The sequence below is a fragment of the Rhinolophus hipposideros genome (assembly GCF_964194185.1).
Source record: "Rhinolophus hipposideros genome assembly, chromosome: 7".
Classification (NCBI taxonomy): Eukaryota; Metazoa; Chordata; class Mammalia; order Chiroptera; family Rhinolophidae; genus Rhinolophus; species Rhinolophus hipposideros.
This window is the reverse complement of record NC_138053.1, coordinates 31,926,211-31,946,440: the sequence shown is the minus strand read 5'-3', so window position 1 is coordinate 31,946,440 and position 20,230 is coordinate 31,926,211. Positions and strand designations below refer to the sequence as shown.

At 35.3% G+C, this 20,230-nt stretch overlaps 1 protein-coding gene across 23 annotated transcripts in view; it reads left to right on the top strand.

Moving 5' to 3' along the window:
* The first annotated feature begins 1,533 nt into the window (after positions 1–1,533).
* Positions 1,534–20,230, top strand: part of PAM (peptidylglycine alpha-amidating monooxygenase) — a 149,605-nt gene continuing 130,908 nt past the window's right edge. For 7 of the 23 annotated variants that reach the window (XM_081053870.1, XM_081053864.1, XM_081053858.1 and 4 more), the window contains exons 1-2: positions 1,534–1,953; positions 2,971–3,091. In XM_081053870.1, coding sequence (XP_080909996.1) covers positions 1,865–1,953; positions 2,971–3,091 — 210 coding nt within the window. In that variant the 5' untranslated portion in view covers positions 1,534–1,864. The remainder of the gene's footprint in view (positions 1,954–2,970; positions 3,092–20,230) is intronic. The other 16 variants (XM_081053867.1, XM_081053861.1, XM_081053857.1 and 13 more) reach the window with 7 other exon arrangements.

Sequence of the window (20,230 nt, the reverse complement as noted above, 5' to 3'; positions counted from 1 at the left end):
AAGGTTTTTTGTTGCTGAAAGCTCAAGCAGCAAGCCAAAGAGAAAGTTCAAACAAGTGTCCTCAGTGTTTTAAAGATGTCATTGCTTATGTAAATTAGCTGTGGTCCTTGGGTGCTGGTGAGCCCTAAACATCCTTGGATTGGTTGAATATTCTATCATGTTTTATTTATATTTGATGGTCTTCAAAAAAGCTTTGACCATGAAGTAGTCACATTTAATTTTAGTTCATGGCTTTTTCGTTTGTCTTAGTTTGGGTTTTTTATTTGTTTTTAGATTAGCTTCATTATCTTGTGATTTCCAGAGGATAATTTTAGAGGCTAATGTATTACTGTGGAGCACATCCGTATGATTTTACGGATTTTTTTTTTTACTGTTATTTATCTGGCCATTGGATTTGAGGTTCTCCAAACCATGTTTATAATTAGTGATTAACATCAAACTTTAAGGAATCTTTTTTTAGTGTGGAGATTTTATATATATAATATATATATATATATAATATATATATAATATATATATATATATATATATATATATATATATATATATATATCCATCCTTCTGGCTAAAACTTACGAACTTTACACATAGTCTGAAATACATTCAGACAGCAGTAAAGTCAAAACACACATATTTTAAAATTTAGCCTAGTTGAATCCTATTCATAAAATGTTGAGATGTTGCATTAGTTCTGCACCCCTCTCATTTATAATAATGTTAAGGCTTTGATCATTTCCTTTAGATAAACTCATTTGGGGGCCAGCTGAGATTCTCCCTGCTGTTTCTAAATGTATTGCACTGTAAATCTCCAAACTTTATTCAGGAAAGAATGTGTTTTGGTACACACACCTTATAAGTAAGTAATTATTACTTTGTGTATTAGATGCAGAATTTTTAAATAGACATTTACATTCATATATCATGAGAACTGTATAGATTTTTTGGTTTGTTTTAAAATAATCCTGAGAACTTCAGGGATTGCTGGTGATCCTTCTTGGTAGGGGGTATCATTCTCCTTAGATCTGTAGCTCTGTGCATATACATAAACATGCCTTTGTTCTCAAAATCTTTTTCTATCTGATTACTATCTGATTATTCAAGTGGTCTGTCTCTGCCTCTCTTAGTTTTTTTTCCCCCTTTTCTTGTGTCCTTAGCCTGTCATTTGTGTGACTAAGTTTGTTTACATTCAGCTGAGTATTTAGTACATTTTGATGATAGAAGGGAGTGATATAGTAAGGGAAAGAAATCCGGACAGTGGGGTGGATGAGAGGGAAAAGGGGCGAAGAAGTAGGAAAAGGAAAGGAGAGAGTGGGTGTGAGGAAAAAAAGAGCAAAAACCCGAACAGGGGGCATGGGGGTTTGTGAAATCTTGGGGGCTGGTCGTGGGGGGAGGGAGACCAACAGACCAGCCTTTTCCCCAGGCTTGGGCTCAAGCTTGGGAAACTAGGAATGTATTAGGGAACCTCAGCTGGGATTTGCTGAGGACAAATGCTGTAATGTGTTAGTCATCCATTATCTGCTTCTATTTTTGCAGGTTCTGAACGATGACTGACGCGGGTTTGTGTGATCGCCCTCGCAGTCCCTGTCCTTCGCGAAGGCTAAGGCACCCGCACGTCTAGCCCCGGCCCCAGGGCCAAAAGCAGCTCTGCCAGGAGGAAAGCGTCCGCCCGCGCCCCGGACACAAGCGCCGCCCGCTCGCGGGTGTCTGCCCGGCTGCTGAGCCAGACCCCGCGCCCCGGCCCGCTCGCCCTCGCCGCGCTCGCAGGCAGATGCTGTGTGGCCGCCGCAGGACGCCCTCCGCGCCCCGGCCATGAAGTAGCGGCTGCTGCCGGGTCCTCTCCCCGCGGGGCCGGAGCGCCGTGGCCATGGCTGGCGTCCGCAGCGTGCTGGTGCTCCTCCTGGTGTTTCAAAGCAGCTGTGGGGGTTTCAGAAGCCCACTTTCTGTCTTTAAGAGGTGGGTGTGTGTTGGCTTCTATCATGTATTTGTTTGTTTGTTTGTGTATTTTTTTTAAAAAAAAACAACAACAAACAACAACAGGCGAAGGGTCGTTCGGGTGGTTTCCGTGCATGCTGTTGAACAATGTCATCACTTTTCCGAACCAGAGAGTCGGAGACGTAGACCAGGTTGATTTCCTGGGCTGAACCGACTTGGAATTTTCACACAGTAACTTCTTGTCAAGTCCCCCCTACAGAGAAAAAAAAAAAGCCCCCTGTGTTGTAGCCGAGCCGCCCTGGCTTATCAGAGCTCCAATTCGAAGTTGTGATTTCCAACACAAATCTCTCCCTCTTGGGGAGATGTTGCAGAAACTACAACATCGTCGTTTAGACTTCAATGCCTTCTTGTTTATAATAGCTGGAAGAATAAAATATCAGGTAAGTGGTGGGGAGAAGCAGATCTGTAATAGCTCATGGGAAAACATTGAACTCTATGCACACTCCTCATAATTACCAAGTATTAAATATTTATGCACTTGTACATTTGAAATTCACATCGCAGCCCCCCCCCCCCCCGCTTGCCCCCCCATAAAACTCTGCCTCCTAGCATTATTATCGTTGTGTTTTTTTGTTTCTTACTAGTAATGCTGGGCACTCGTAAAATAGTTAGAAAATTTTACCGGATGATGGTTAACATTTCTTCCATTAGAAAATTGTCCGGCCGGTGATAATTCTAATTTATTAACACTGTATTTTCATTAACTGGAAACAGGTAAATATTTTGACAAGTTTTTATTGAAACTGCTTGGTGGCTTTGATTATATTTTGTTTACGATTGGACATATATTGCTCATGGACTATAAAATGCAGTTCTGAGAATGTTTTAGAACATTATATAAGTTATTAACATGTTTTCATTGGGTCTAAATCAATAATCTTTAATCTTACAGTTACACAATTCCATTTTTTTTTCCTTCTTATGTCAACTAAGGATTCCATTATATTCAAGGATATTGAAATTGTCTTCTTTTTTAAGGTTTAAAGAAACTACCAGACCATTTTCTGATGAGTGTCTTGGTACCACCCGACCAGTAATTCCTATTGATTCATCCGATTTTGCGTTGGATATCCGCATGCCTGGGGTTACACCTAAACAGGTGAGAGGGAGTCTGTATTTCACTATTCACTTGTTTTGTGTGCCATCTATAATTAGAGCAAAGAAACTGCATTCACAGCAGTTGTACCTTTAAAAGTACGCATTTGATTTCAAGATTCCTCAGGGCTAGAATAATTGAATATATAAAAGGGATAACTCTTTCAAGGTAAATCTTTCAGTTAAATTTCTTTTTAAAAATTTACTCATACTGTTATTTGTGTTTTGAAATAGAACCTTGAAAATTTATGTTTTGAAATTCTCAACAGAGTAGTAGCCTCTGAACAGTAACATATAAGTATGTGTTAACATACGAAAAATTATTCTAATAAAGGGAAATTGTATTGAGCAGCTATGAATAAGAGATTACTTTGTTTAAAAACCCTTCTATTGCAGCGACAAGTTGAGAAATAAAAGCATGAGTTTACTGCCAAGTAATTTGAAAAACAAAACATTCCACACTTTTAAAAGTTAAGACAACTGTTCATACAGGTGGTTGGTTGTGAGTTTTCTTTAGCACAATTTGCTTGATCTAAGGATATATTTTGAAGAAATGACAGCAGAACTCATACAAATGTAACTTATAGAGCATTTTGAGTAGAACTAGGTTGTTGCTAGGGATTTCCCTATTTTAGGTGCACACAAGAAGCTCAAACCCACTGCTGTTACGTGTGCAAGATGTTTCATTAAGCATAAAAAGGCCAGAATTAATTATGCTTTGCAACCAGGCAGTGCAGGGATTCATGTGTGTCATTAAAAGATAGCCCTCCTTTCTGAGGGCTGCGGCGAGAGACCTGGGTGTTGCAGAGCTGCAGTAGCTGATGACTCATTGTTGCAGATAACATTCTAGTTTTCTTTTCCCTTTTATTTTTAAGTACTGAGAAAATAAAAGTATTTTACTTATTGGGTAGAATTCTTTTGAAATGGACATCCAGAAGCTCTAGAAAATACACATGGTCTTTTTGGGGGAACTAAGAATTGACATTCATTTATATCAATACCCATATATTATCCAGCTGTCTATAATTAACTGCTTTTACTATTGTGAAAATTACCCTCACCTCCCAACCCCTGCCTGTCCTCAGATGACCAGGCAGATGACTCTTCTGTATATTCAGCTGTTAATGTCTTGGCTTTTAATTTCATAAGCTCTTTATTTAATATTTAGTCAAAGGTGGTGTAATGAGATTGGCAATAGGAGAGAAGAATGACAGTTCTTCATTTGTGAAGTGTGCTTTTTCTTGTCTCTTCTCACATTTAAAAGTGACTTATCTCTCTGTATTTGCTTAACCTAACTTTATATTACTTCTTTAAAAAAAATCCACTAAATCATCTTCTAAGCACTTTTTTCCCTTCAAGAATATCATTATTTTCTCAAATAGTCGTTTGTTGTGGTTCATTATTCTGTTGTTTTTTTCTTCTCATTATTTTACAGTCATAGCATTTAAAATATTTAACACTAATAGCAATAATAAGTAATTGTGTTGGGGTCAATTCTCAGAAAGAATTACTAGAGGAATTGATTATAAAAACATGTAGAGGAGTTCCATTTTCAAAAATGTTTCAAAAAATGTTTACTAATTTCTATAATTTTATAATTATCAAAATAACTCCATGGAAAAAGATTATATATTAAGTAAATTACAAGCTTGTTATTTTGCATTATCTGCATTCAGCTTTGCCTCATGCGGTAGACATTTGCTGGTTCCCTTCCCAGCATATAATTCCTCGTTGCTTCTTCTCTTGAGACCATATAATTCCCAGGACCTAGCTCTTCAGGATCCAGAGGTGAACCCTACGGACTGGGATTAGCAGATCCCTGCCTCCTACCTCCCCTTCTACAATGACTGGTTCAGAAGAAGGTGTATGGCCTAGACCACCAGTCCAATCAAATCTTAGGACTTTTGCTGGTAATGCATTTTCCTGTTACATGTGAGCCAAAGGCATGGAGTCCTATGGTCTGCTGAATTCAGGAGGGGAGCTATGCCTAGAACAGAACTAACAAGTAGTAGGCAATGCAGGGGGACTGAGGGATATAGGTTCTTGCTGACATTGCTACTTAGGGAGTTTTCAGTTATGTTAGATTAGCCTTTCTTGTTTCAACCAGGTTGAGTTGGATTTTCTCTGACTTGGAATTGAAATTACCTAACTGGAGCACTGATCTACTTGTTCTCCCTGATCATCTCAAAAATGGTTGTTGAAAGTTTCTTCCATTTTCCCCCATCACTCTCTATTGACCATGTGCCACCAATAATTACTGACTTGATCTGGCTGACATATGGGTTATATACCTTGCAAACCTTCATGAGAAATGGTAGTTACACTCCCTATAGAGTATACTCGGAAAGAGGTGGATAAAGAAACTCTATACTCCTTTCCTCCAGAACTTTGTGTTCTTGGTGAGGAAAACACAGATCTATAATTGTGTGACTACTTTTGAAGAAAGTATTATTTTCTTAAAATGCAGATGAAACTAAATGTAACACTGATTTTTAAAAGGAAAGGAGATAAAAAGGTAAGGGAAGAAATATGTAAAAGTATCAGAGGAAAGAAATAAAAGATGATAGGGAATAAGAAGGGTAAGTGAAAAGAAATTCAAGAGAATAAAATGATCAAGACAAAAATAAAGGGAAAAACGAATCAATAGTAACTACAATATGAAGAACAGACACTTAAACAATTATATAAGAAAAAGAGGAATAAGGAAACCATAAAAAAAGGAAAGGCATTGAGGAATCAAAATGTTTCTTTCTTCTTCTTTTATTTTTTAATGGCTGAAGATCAAGAAGAGCCACAAAATTGGAAGAAAGAAGGGACCGAGGAGCCATAACTTGAGTTGATAATCAAGGCAGACCAAGCTGGTTAAAGAAATATATTCACTCAGTAGTTTTTTTTTTTTTTTTTTAATAGAGTACACCTTAAGTTTTGGCAATAATGAAAGATACATTAATGAATCTGATATAAATCCTTTCGTTGGGAAATTTGAGATGTGTTAGGTAGCCTTGGTTAGAGAAACAAGTAGATATAGAAAAAAGGCAAAGAGAACCTTAGCTAGAATACAGATAGTACAACTAATTAGTTTTGCTGATGGAATACAAGTCCAGATTAGTGTCTTACCAAAGAATATCCAGTCATGTCAGGCCTCTGAGTTGCGGTCCATTCTGCCATACCATAGACTTCAGAGCAGCCTTTAAAAATTGCTCCCATTAAACCAGCTCTTAGAGAGTATGGAGAAAGTAGTTTATCATCTTTTGCAATAGCAATTTTATAATCAAAGAAAGCTCACTGTTTCTCTTCTCCGACTTGAAATAAAAAATAATAATTTCCATGCTCTTCCGTAAATTTCTCATTAATCGGTGTTTTTTTTGTTGTTGTTCAAGCTTTGGGAAGATTAAGGAGAAGAGTAAGCAGCTTTTAAGTAGCCTCGAGTAGATTCTAGTGTCTAATGGCTGTGGCTTCATATCCACCAGAGCTTCTAAGTGGTGGTATCTCCAGACTCTTACCACTTTTTCTTCCTCATTTGATACCCTTTCTCACCAGGAATGCTGTGGGCTTTTGCTGTTCCTAAATCTCGTATCAACAAACAAAACAGTTTGATAAACTGCCAGTTCATAGTCATAGTGACGTGCTATCATGTGTTTGATGTATTAACACAGCCCACAGGGGGTTGATTTTAAAATTTGAAAAAATGAGCCATAATTTGTATAATGATTTTACATGAAGTTTGTGGCCTAAATTTAAGCCAAATCTAGTGGGCTAGAATGTAGACTTTGGGGCCAGGCTGACAGCATTCTTGTCCCAGCCCTTTCAGTATCAACTTGGGTATGTTTCTTAACTAGGTAGTCCTGCTCCTTCATCTGTAGACAGGATAATAATAGTACCTATCCAGGCTTGTTCTGAGGACTAAGCAAGGTAATACCAGTGGCATGTTCAGTTGCCCTGCACATGGTAACTTCTCAGAAAATGTGAACTCGTATTGTTACTTTTATTATATGTGTTGAAGAAAATGTGAATAAGCTTTAAGATGAGAAAGAAATCGCCAGCTCTTATGCATCTAGTAGTGACGTCACAGAGAAAGTAAGATATCGTAATCATTTTGATGGAGAAAAAAGGTAGCCAAAGGAAGGAAAAATAGAAAGCAGAAACTTGGGCAAGAGAAACCTGCAGAAAGTAAGTGAGGAAGTAAATCTGTTAGTGTGCTTGTTCTTAGGTAGTTATTTCCATTAAGTGTCCCTTATGATCAGAGAAATGAAAGAACAAAGAGAATGGATATATTTTTCTCAAAGTTCTTATACATCTTTTATACTGCTTGAAAAAGAAGTTATCAGAAGTAGTTCCATCAGTATGAAGCCTTAATTTCTTTCTTTTTTGTTTTGTTTTTTTTATATCAGTTTGAAATCAACCTGGATTTCTTCACTTTGCTGAGAAATTTGTATGTTGACCTTATTTTTAAAAACTCACTGTATTATAATTTAAGTTCTTTCAAATCTTTGGTCTACATAGCATTTTATTTATTTATTACTTGTTCAACTCTGATCCTCTGCAGCCTTGGCTTATGGACTTACAGATGCAAACTAATTTGTAAAAAAATATAATTTTTTTTATATACAAAAAAATACAAAATTATATTTTGTATTTATATTTTTTTTATATATCTTTTATATACAAAATATATAAAATATATTTTGTATTTATATATATTTTTTTATATAAAAAATACACTTAATACAAAATTAAGTGTTCTCTTGGAACTTAATAACTTGAAACTATATAATTGATTTTTTTCCGTTAGGATATGTTAGACTGTCATTAGTGTAGTCATTTTCCTCCTTTATTTTGGGAGCAGTTGGAGAACTCTGGAGGAATACACTTTTTTCTTTCTGAACCTCTTGCAAATTCTTGTCTCATTCTTTATTTGTGTTTTGAAGAGTTACAGATAATGCTTTGAAATCAGAAAGCAGCATTCCCCTGTGTTCCTGGAATGCCAGGAAATAGGACAATTCTGAGTTTAAAGATCCTATCAGATACCCCAGAGCTGCAAGTTGAAAAACCTGAAAGTAGAGTCTGAAGTTGTAGCTTATTTTAAAATAATATCAAAGAATGTAGTCACAGAAATAAAACCAAAATGAACAAAATACTCTTACAAAACTTTTTCCCAAAGTTTCCCACAGTGTTTATCTTCACTTTGTTCTTAATAATGAACAATACTTAAAAAGTGTTTACTACTATATTTTAACTTTTTCATTTTCTAACAGAAGAAGGGATTTCCCATACCTCAACAATGCACATGAAGTCATATAATAAGAACCTAGCATTTATAGGATTTTCTTACTACATCTGTTTTAAGAAAAAAATTTCAAAATATCAAGCCATAATCATAACATCACTTATAAACAGCATTTGCTCAGGATATGTTTATCAAACAGGAAATATACAAGTTAAGAATTGCCATGGTGCCTTATTTTCCTTAAGTTCAGAATGCTTATTAAATTAGACATTTTCATGTGAAGTCACTTAGTTGAACAGAAGTTTGGCTTTTGGCTGATATTTAGGATAATGTGTTAAATCTATGTATTTTGAATTCAGTCAATTAAAAATGTATCCCCAGTCCTTAAAATTCAGGACAAAATTAGCAAGGACTCCAGGAAAATGATGCTTTATTAGAATAATTTTCAGTTCTTTGAGGGTTTTGATTCACTTGTCTCCTCTCAGGTTATTAGTATGTAATAATATTTGCATTTTTAAAAAATAAGAATTCTGAGTGTTCTTTTGAGTACAAGAATGAGAGGAGGGGAGACACCCCACACTCCCATTTCTCCATTTCCTCTCACAGGCTAGCTTGACCTCCAGATTAAGCCTCATTGCACAATGGGAGAAAATTATCTGTGGGCATCAGCAGCCTTCTGGCCACCAGTGGTAGATTATCTCTTACACTCATTGGAGAGAATGGATCGAAGCTCTTCCCGAAGCAGCTGGGTAATTGCTGGGAAATATCCAGAGAATATCCCTACCGACTCCAGAGTTTATATACTTGGAACCCCTATGGATTCCCTGACCACTTCTGCATGGTCTGCAACCATGCTCCATCACCCTTTCTAGTTGTCTCACCTGTCCATCAATATGCCCTTACCCTCATGTAACTCAGTCTGCACACTAAAATAAACATGGCAAAGAGGACTGCTTTTTGACACAGTCTGTGTGATTGAGAGGAGCTGCTGAAAAGTGTTAAAAATTCTGAGGCCATGAATGTGAAAGACAGAAGTAGTGGTTCCAGTACTTCTGGAACCACTAGCCCGTCCTGCACTAGTGCATTTCTGTTGCTCAGAAAACAAAATAGACCAGTGGGTGAACATTGATGGCATTAAGTCATTGTCTTAAAAAGGAACATGACTCAGGGCTCTTAGTATTTCTTTTTCTTCCATTCTTAGTCGTTTTTATTTTTCCCTTCACAAAAAATAAAAGGGACATGATGATCTTGTTATTGAAGGAGGAAAATCGAAAAATATCCTAATTCTGGACTAACATTTGCTTTTTATGTAGAAAGACGTAGGTAATGAGTATAAATTTCCAAGGTTTGGAAAAAGAGCAATAAGAGAGATTAAAATGCTATGCTCCTGCCCTTCCCCAAACCGAGAAAGTAAAAGTGTCTATTTTACCAATGGAGAAGTTGATAGCAAAGAAAATTCAGTGATACTTAGAAAGGACAATCAGCAGGCCCTCGTTTTATTTACTTAGCTGTCTCACATAAATTGTTTTTTCCACTTTCTAATTTGAGAGCTCAAGGTGGGTGTCATTTAAGATGCTACCTGTCAAATTATCAACGTGTATTTATTTGTATAATTCATCCCTTGCTTCATCAGCCAGGCTCAATTCTACAAATTAAATGGAATACAAAAATGTTAAATAGATCTTATAAATGGCAAATTAAAGTGGCATGTAGTTCATTGATAGTTATTTAAGTTTAAATTATGATGTTTGTTCTTTATTTTTGCTAAAACCTATTTAATGTCCACTTCGGGAAGATATGATTGAGCTATTAACAGTGTTTTCCTCTATGAGAATAATCTAAACATGTCACGTATCTGTGTTCAGAGCTGCCAATATACATTGACCATTTTTTTCTTTATTAAAAATGAGAAACAGAAAGGAGACTTTTTACGTTCAATTAATTTATGATATTGTTGAATTAACAAAATAATAAGAGAATATTAGAAGTAGCTACAATATTAAAAGACTCTTCTGATCACCTATTTTCTCAATAAGATTTAGAGGTTTTTTTTTGGTTTCTTTGTTTCTTTCTAGTGTATTTTTAAAGGAGAAAACATTTATTGAGTGCTCCTTATATAACACTATATTCTATTAGGCACTTTATAAGCATGGTCTCATTAATTTCCATAAAAACTGTTCAAGGTACTATTATTTCCACTTTTTATAAGAGAAATTGAAATTCAAGGAGATTAAATAACCTATCTATATCCAAACAGGCAGTAAATAGAACAAGGATTTAAATACAGATTTATTTGAATCTGAAATTCACGCTCATTTTATAATTCTGTGCTGCCAATCTGTTAATGACCTATGTGTTTCCTAGAAAGTGTTACTCTATATATTTTCATGTGTGCATATTTGTGTTTTGGGTTAAATGTGATGGGTACATACACACACACATACATTTTTTTTATTACACATATATTGTAAAATCAAAGCTTCTTTTTGTTAAACAAGCAAAATAAAAATTACTGATTCCATCCTAAATCCTTGAATAACTTTTTTCTTACATTTTTTCATGTTCATCCAGAAAGAATTGCCAGTAGTCTGAATTCTGGTAAGATATTCCTGATCATCTGGCGGTTAAAAGACACCTTGCAATCAACCTAGTTTAGTTTAACACGATTTTGAATATTTCCTGTGTAAATCTAAGCCAGAGATCAGCAAATTATTTCTTAAAAATGTCAAGATAGTAAATGTTTTGGGCTTGTGTGCCATATGATCCCAGTTGTAACTGCTATAGTCAGAAAACAGCAATAGACAGTATGTTAATGAACGGCTTGGCTGTGTTCCAATAAAAAACTTTATTTACTAAACCAGGCAGCCACCCACAGGCTGTAGTTTCCTGGTCCCTGATCGAAACCATTGCAAATGCCATTTAAGCTAATAAATGGATTTAACCTTTGGCATCTCATGAACTGTGTCTTCTGACTTACAGCACATGGAGAGTAAAAATACCAATGAAAGGTTAACAGCACTTTGATCTTTGTTCCTTAGTTATCTATTCAGTTTTCATAAGTAAGTGGTCACAAACGAGAGTTCTCTTATTTGGAATATTGTATTTCCAACTTCTCCATCTCAGCAAATGGCGATCCCTGTGTTATAGTTCCTTTAGGCCAAATACACTGGAACCTTTCTTGGTTCCTCTTTCTCACACCCTATAAAAAATACGCTAGCAAATCCTGTTGGTTCTACCTTCCAAATACATGCAAAATCTGGTCTTTTCTCACTATACTCATCTTTACCACTCTGGCCCAAACACCGTCCTCTCTTTCCTGGATTATTACAGTCACTCTCCTTACTGGTCTCTCTTACATCCTGGCATAACTAGAGTCTGTGTTCCTTACAGCAGCCACAGGGATCCTATTAAAACAGAAGTCAGATCTCATAATCGTTCTACAAATACCCCTTTCAGAGCTTCCTGTACTCCTCACATTTAAAACCAAAAACTTTATAGTGACCTCCAAAGCATCCCCCCTTTTTTCCTGCAATCGTTTCTCACTCTTCTATCTCTCATCCCTCATTTCTGTTATCAGTCATTTTAGGTATAAAACAATACCAAACTCTAGTTCTGCCACTTGCTGGCTACAAAATCTTAGGCAGGATACTTAAATCTTAGTGAGCGTCAGTTTCTTCATCTGTAAAATGGGGATAATGGTTGTTCTTATATGATAGGATTATAGTTAAGTGAATTGAAAAGTGTGAAGACCAGGTACTACTCAGTAAATATTATTATTTCTGCCCTGAAGTGCATGAGTTAAGTCATGTTATTGAGGAACCAATGCAAAGCACTTATATGATCAATACCTTAGAATTGTTGAAATAAAGAATTACAGAGGATCAAGCTGAGCATGAAAAGGGCGACTACAATAACAATGCTTTAGTCAGGACTGCATCATAATTTTCTAAAGCACATTATAGAAGCAGATTACAATCTGTATTTGTCTCCTTCTGTATTCAGAAAATCTATGTAGAGGCAATAGGATTTGAAGAATATAGTTCATTGAGTAGGGAGAGATTTAGAAACAGACATAGACCCTACGAAGGCACCATTCTAGAAATGGTGCTATAAACAGATGAAGTAATCAGAACTTCATCTTTATAATTTTGTCCTTAAAATAATGTAGTAATAATAAAAGAATCTAATAGGTACACTCTACTAAGAGAATGGTTGTATACCTTTAGGCACCAGAAAATCATTTGCTAAACATGTAAAACAAATTTAAAGTAAAGTTGGTTGAAATAAAATTACAGATGGCTATTTGGTATATCAATTAGACTCCGAAAGGGAAATATATAAAGCATCTGAATATATCAATCAGCGAAATAATTTAATATATAGTTAACATATAGTAAATACAATTAATATCTATGTAGATATAAAATTTTACATTTTAAGAAGAGACTATGCATTCTTTTTGAATGCATATAAAATATTTGTAAAAAAAATCATAGAGCTAGACATTAAGAAATTTCATTTAACTACGATAGAGTTTTATAACATGAAGAGATGTCATGGAAAACTTAACTGCTTACAAATTAAAAACCATTCTTCTACACAACTTCTGAAAAAAGGAGAAAAATAAGAATTGAAATTATAAATTATCTAGGTAGTAATGGCAAAGAAAATGCTTGCTAATAAAATCCTTGAGACACAGCTAAAGCAACACTTAGAGAAAAATTGATAACCTTAAAATCTTTTACAATGAGAATTAGAATAAAAGTTAACGTATATAAAAATTCAGCTTACTAAATGAGTAAAAGAGCAATCAAGTGAAAAGGAAGAAAAAAGATAAAACCTGAAATTAATACAATAGATTTAAAAATATAAAGTATAAATAAAATGAGAAACCATTTCTTTGAAACATCCATTAAAATGGATAAACTCATGGCAAGCCTAAGGATAAAAAAAGTACAAAAATATGTGTTAAGTATTAGAAAGTGTAAGGAAAAAATTTTAGACACTGCTATGTGCAAATCTATGTAAATAAATTTTATAATCTTGAGGAAATGGGTGATTTTCTAGAAAATGCTTAGCTATCCTAATCGATCGAAGGACTGAACAAACCATTGACTGGACAGGTAAAAATATTTTATATGTTGAATGCACATACACAGACTTTTAAAGATGAGACTTATTTAACCAAGAACGCATATGGCAGAAAAAGGGCTAATGTATAAAAAGAGGTCCCACAGGCTACTGAGAAGACAAGCAACCCAAAAGAAAAGCAAATGAAGAATATTAATGTTAAACTAACAGAATGAGAAAAGTTCAACCCTGAACTAAATTAATAATCATATAAGTTAAAATTAAAGAAAAAAAGAGATACCATTTTTTTTACACCCATTAATTTGGCAAAAAATTTAAAAGGGCTATAATACACAGAGCTTTTAAGGATGAAAAGACGTACATTGTTGGTGGGAGTGTTCAGTGCCACAAACTTTTGAGGAAAGTTATCTGGAATTACCTTTTAAAGTAAAAATACTCATATCCTTAAAATTGTGCCAGATTCTATAGAATATTGTGTAAAAAGTGAACGACTGAGGTTGATCTACGTGTCTTGCCCTAGAAGTGTTGTCATTTTGTATTAAGTGACAGAAGCAAACTGCACAGTCATTGTAGAGTGTGATCCCATCTTAATTAAAATAAATAATAGAAAAATCCCTATACATGTGTGTCTGTTTGGTTATACACTTTTGTATGGGCATAAAAGAAGTTGGAAGGAGGCATATTAAGCTGTAAACACTGGTCCCTTGGAGAGGTAACAGTGGAGGAGGATGACAACAGATTTTTGGTATATATCGAAATTGTTTTATCATTAAAGAGATCATCTATTATTTTATAATTATTAAAAATTAATAAAGAAATAAACAGTAGCACTAACAAAAAGAATCCCAACACAAAGGGTCTTCTACCTTCTGATGTAAACCCCTAATGTTCTAGAAATCTCTAGAGGGGTTTACCACACAATGCCTGTAATGGATAAATTTTTAATTCCTATTCCTCTGCATTGCAGCAGTGCTATTAAGAGAGCCTGATTAATTAATTTGGGAAATTTGGCACACGTTTAGAAACAAACAGAGCCAGATTTGCAGGGGGTCATTCTTCTATTACAGTCGGTCTGAAGATATTTGTGGAAGGCAACCATGCATATCTTTCCACATTAGCAAGAAAAGTGATTTTCTTTGCACTTATTAGCCACCAGAAAAATCTTCTTTGTTTCACTTATTTTCAGATTTATGTAGTCTGAATTAATATTTCAATAACCCTATTCAAGAGCATTTGGAACCATTCCACATACGTGTTGCATTCTCTAATCAAAAGTGCAGAACACATTCTTTCAAGGCACAGATTGCTCTTTGCAGATAACGTATTCTACTTAATCAGGTATAAAGGGACAACTCTGACGTACACATTAAAGGAATAGCTCTGTCTTAGCATGCAAATGTCACCCCACCCAACAAACTTGAGAGCATTTTTAAAGAGAAAGGTATATGAAAAATAGTGGGTCTGTTGCTGCTGTACCTTGTGCCATCCTCCCACCCTCAGCTAATCCAGTGTTAAATGAAAACATTTGCCATGGCAACATCGATTTACAAAGGGCAAATGATTTTTCTGAGAGAATGGAGTATTTCCTTTCATAGATCTCAAATGTGCACACACTTAACGCTTTAATACCCTTGTTTAATAATTTTATATAGAGATAAGATTCACTTGATTATTTTTAAAGGTTTTTATTTGGAAATAGAACCCCAAACAAAACAACAAAACAACAAACTTAACAAAAGCACAATAGAGTTAAATACAAGCAGAAAAATACCACTAAAATATTTCAGCCTCCACCATTTATGGAAATGAAAATTGCTTCAGCTGGTAAGCTGTACTGAACTGTGGTTAAATTCTTTGCTTCCAGCTGAATGATCATTTTGCTATAAAAGTGCATGTTCTCAAAAGGGATCCTACTCTATGGGAAAAGATATTTGCCAATGATATATCTGATAAGGGATTAATATCACAAATCTATAAAAAACTTACTCAACTCAACTCCAAAAAAACAAACAACCCAATTGAAAAATGGGCAGAGGACTTGGGGAGACATTTCTCTAAAAAGGACATACAGAAGGCAAGAAGACATATGAAGAAATGCTCAACCTCACTAACCATCAGAGAAATGCAAATAAAAACCACAATGAGATACCACCTCACTCCAGTCAAAATGGCTATTATCAATAAATCAACAAACAACAAATGCTGGCGCGGATGTGGAGAAAAGGGAACGCTAGTGCACTGTTGGTGGGACTGCAGATTAGTGCAGCCACTATGGAAAACAGTATGGAGGTATCTCAGGAATCTGAAAATGGAACTACCCTATGATCCAGTAATTCCACTCCTAGGCATCTACCCGGAGAAATCCAAAACTCCAATTCAAAAATCTGTATGCACTCCTATGTTTATTGCAGCACTTTACACAATAGCCAAGATATGGAAACAACCAAAATGCCCATCGGTAGATGACTGGATTAAGAAGCTGTGGTACATTTATACAATGGAGTATTACGCAGCCATAAAGAAGAAAGAAATCTTATCATTTGCAGCAACATGGATGGATCTAGAGAACATTATGTTAAGTGAAATAAGTCAGAAAGAGAAAGACAAGTACCATATGATCTCACTTATATATGGAATCTAAAGAAAAGACTATGTGAATGAACTAATCAGAGTAATTTTTGGGGACGCATAGAAAAAACCGAGAGTGGTTAGATGGGTGTGTGCGAGGGGGTTGGGGATAAGGGGAAAGGTGAAGGGATTTGGAAGCAGCTGGTAACCACAAGATGGCTTCAGGGTTTTTCTTTTGAAAATTAATTTGGGGAAGGTATTCTATAATGTTGTAAAGATTTTGTTGGGTATCCGATGGACATGCGTCCTATTTGGGAGACCACCTCAGGGATACTGTGGATACCTGATCATGGCATTGTACATCAGAAGCTAAACATTAATGAATGCCAACTATAATTTTATATATATAATGTGATGGTTCAGTGTGAGGTCGGAGGGATAGTGGATGGGGGGAGGGGGGTTCACAGTATGAGGGATATAAATGATGAACGTCTAAGTATTACCTTGTTTTGTACACCTGAAACTAATAAATAAATTAATTAATATAAAAAAAAAAAAAAGTGCATGTTCTCTGTTTACCTCACTGTTTCCACAACTATGTTATTATAAACTTTAGCTTCACCATTTTAAACCTGTTGACATGTTAATTTTTTCTCAATATAATTTTATAAATACTAAGGCAGTACTCACAGATATTTATTTCACTGTTGTGGTTTCATCAACTTGCCTCAGAGTTCGAAGGCAGACACAGTAGATGTAAGAAAAAAGATAGATTGGCAGCCTGGGTAAATGCAAGTATTAAAGAGGTGACTGTAGTGAGGTCAAACAAGTTTAGAAGTTAACAAATAGTCTCTGTATTGTTTTTCTACGGCCACTACCACTCCATAATACAAAATGGAGAAAACTGTACTCAGGGGTGAAGAAATTGAGTTCCCTCCCTAAATAGCTCAGAGCTGAGAGTAAAAAAGTTTATCTTACTCAACATGAATTCTTGGACTCTGCCAGAGGGTATATACTGGTCTGTCTTCTACCTATCATTTATTTAATCAGCAGTATTAAACTTGGGTCTAGAAACCTGTGGCTGTTAGGTGTTAAGGGGACTTGAGTCCTTCAATCAATTATGGCAGGAGTTGGTTGAAATAAATAAGGTATTTAGTATAGTTACTTCCCCACAATATTTGCTTCTCACTTTGGTTTGTGATGACCCGAAAACCTCCTACAATAGCCACAGAAATTTCAAGTACCACTGAAGCAAATAAAAGCCAAATTTAGCGCTCTTTTAATGTGTTCAAGTCTGCTGCTGTTGGAAGACTCCAAGTTTATTGGAAGTTTGTGTGTCATTTATTTCCCCACTTCCTTTCTTTCCTCAACATGTACATATTTCCCAAAATCAAAAATGTCATTTGTCCAAAATAAGTTTACAAATATATAAATCCAAGATAGTTTCCTTGCATTTGTTAAAAAACAAAAACAAACAAATAAACCTTCCAGAATGTGTTTATTGTGGTTAAGAACTTTATAGAGAATAGAAAGAAATTTGCAAATGTGTGAATCACTCTGTTATGAAGGAAACATTAATTAAATTAAGAATGATCTTGTCTCTTTATTTCAGAAGTTAGTTCAGGAAATCATTGACTGAGAATGAGCTTTTTATTTGCGATAAATTCAAACCTACTAGTGAAATCCAAAAATATCATCACATAAATATTAAAATTAGTAGAGTTAATTCAGGCATATATAATTTTTTTTACCTTTCTTTTTTTATTAGAAGTCTCTCTGAACTATAAGTTCTCAACCTTATTTTCCAGAGTGAGATTTCAAGCCATTTCCACAGTTGATTTTATCTCTGTCCTGAATTTAATCTTCTCAAAAAGTAGCATTTTTATACCCTCTTCTTAAGCCATCTCATTAATAAGTGTTTTCCCTTATGTTATAAATAACAAAATGTGTGTGCTCACATGTATGCATACACACACACACACATACAAATGTGCAAATATTTAAATAAAATCCCCAATATATACAAATTTTTTTAAGTAATTTTGCTAGGGCAATGAAATGTAAACAACATTGAAATGATTTTTCCCACTATTCCCTTTCTAAATATCAGTCTGCGAGACCATTTTCTCCCTTGGGCTTTATCAAATAACCTATGTCACCATTTTGACAACAATATACAGTCAGTCACTATTATGTACCTAACCTATCGTGCATTGCAATGAATAAAATAGCCTTGTTAGCTAACCATTATTGACAATATTACTTCTATGGGTTGGGGGAAGTCTGAATTCCATGTGAGTATTCATCACTTCAGGAACAAATCTCCATTGAATTCATGTCCATCACATCACTGAAGTACTAGCTGCATCTCTATCTTTCCTGAGATGTACTGTCAAGAGTTTAAGTCCCTTGAGAAAAGAACTTGTCTGTCTTGTTCACTATTGTATTCCCTGGACCTAAAACAATGCCTGGTGTCCAATAAAGATTACTTGAATAAATTTTTTCCCAGCACCCACAAACACCCCCCCCCCAGTGACTGGAGTATTTTTATTGTTTCCACTCTGATCACAAGTTATGAATCCCCTGCTGCTGTGTTTTTTATATGTAAGAAATAGTCTTAAGGTCAATGTTTTTATTTCAACTGCTACCTAACTTTTTACTCTTGCATGATTTTTTTCCAGCTTATTTGAGATACGATTTACGTAAAAATAAAATTTCAACCAACTGTAAGGGTACAATTCATTGCATGCAAACAAATATATGCAGTTGTGTACCTACCACCAAAACATGATAAAGGACATTTCCATCACCCCCAAGAACATTCCCTTTGACTGCTTCGTGCTCCCCTCCATTGTTGCTCCCCGTGCCCCATCTCTGGCAGCGGTTGATCTTTCTTTCTCTATAGTTTGATCTTTTCTAGATTTACAAACAATGTAATTACAACAGTATATAGTGTCTGGCTTCTTTTCATTTAGCATGATGCTTTTAAGAGTAATCCATGATATTGTGTTTATCAGTAGTTTGCTCCTTTTTATTGTTAAGTCATAGCTGTCTGGACTGGAACTCAGATAGGCTGTCTCCAGACCTGGTACTTTTGACTTATTATGTTACGATGTTTTTCAGTCCGTATAATTTCCTTAACAATCATCTCTGGTAATGCTATTCTCCTACTCAAAAATCTTCTGTGACTCATCATTCTGACCAAATACATCCCATAGTCCATATTCTGGGTTTTTTTTTTTTTTAATTCTTTACCCTATGGTCCCCATCAGTGCCAGTTTACTTTTTAGTCCATGCATTTGCTCCTTCCTGAATTCCCCCATTTTCTACCACCCATAGCCTGTTTGTTATTCCTATATGCCTTTGAATCTCCTGACGTTATTCTTTCTGCCTGTTCTCATTTTCTTTGCCCTGCTTCTTCACCTATTGAAATCAGACCCCTTTAAGTTACAGAATGTGTGTCCCTTTCCCTATGAATCTACCTGTTTCTTTCAAACCAGTCTCATCTGAGTGTCATCATTTGTACCATTGTTATAGACCTGTTGTCTTGTCACTTACAGTGATTAATTTTCATGTTTTAAATATCTCACACAAAAGGGTCTCTGAAACCAATGACTGCATCTTATATTCATCTTGGTGCATATTTTGTCAGTTTATGCTCATACTGAGCAAACATATATTTGTAAAAGAAACTAGCTCATACCTGTGTTGCAGCCAAGATATTGTATATATAGCATTTTGTACTGTTTGGCATAGAAGATACTTAGTGAATATTTGTTGATTAATAGGTCTTCCTTGAATCTGTTTCTTCTGCTCTTGGGTGTATGTAGGACTGGAAGTTTGTGGATGAACCATATGATGTAATAAAGATTGTCTATTAAGGCCATATTCCCAGTACCTTGCGGAGTGCCTAGTAAATATTTGTTGAAATTAAATATTTATTGGTTGTGTTCTCTGGTCAAGGCACAAAGCACATTAGCAAATACAGATTTATTAGGCAGTTAAGTGTCTCATCTCCTTGGTTAAAATGGTTGGAACAACATTAGACTGCCTCTCTATTAATCTAGATTTAAATTCTGGGTGTCCACAATTCTTTTGATTTCTTCCTTTGAAATGTCTTTCAAATTTGTCTCTTTTCCTTTCTGCCCCGGAGACCCTGATTCCTACATTCCCTGTCCACAGGCTTTATTCTCACTATGTTCTGCTCTTTCCTCCCTGTCTGCGCTGGGTAATGCCTTCCCAGCTTTCAGATCTCAA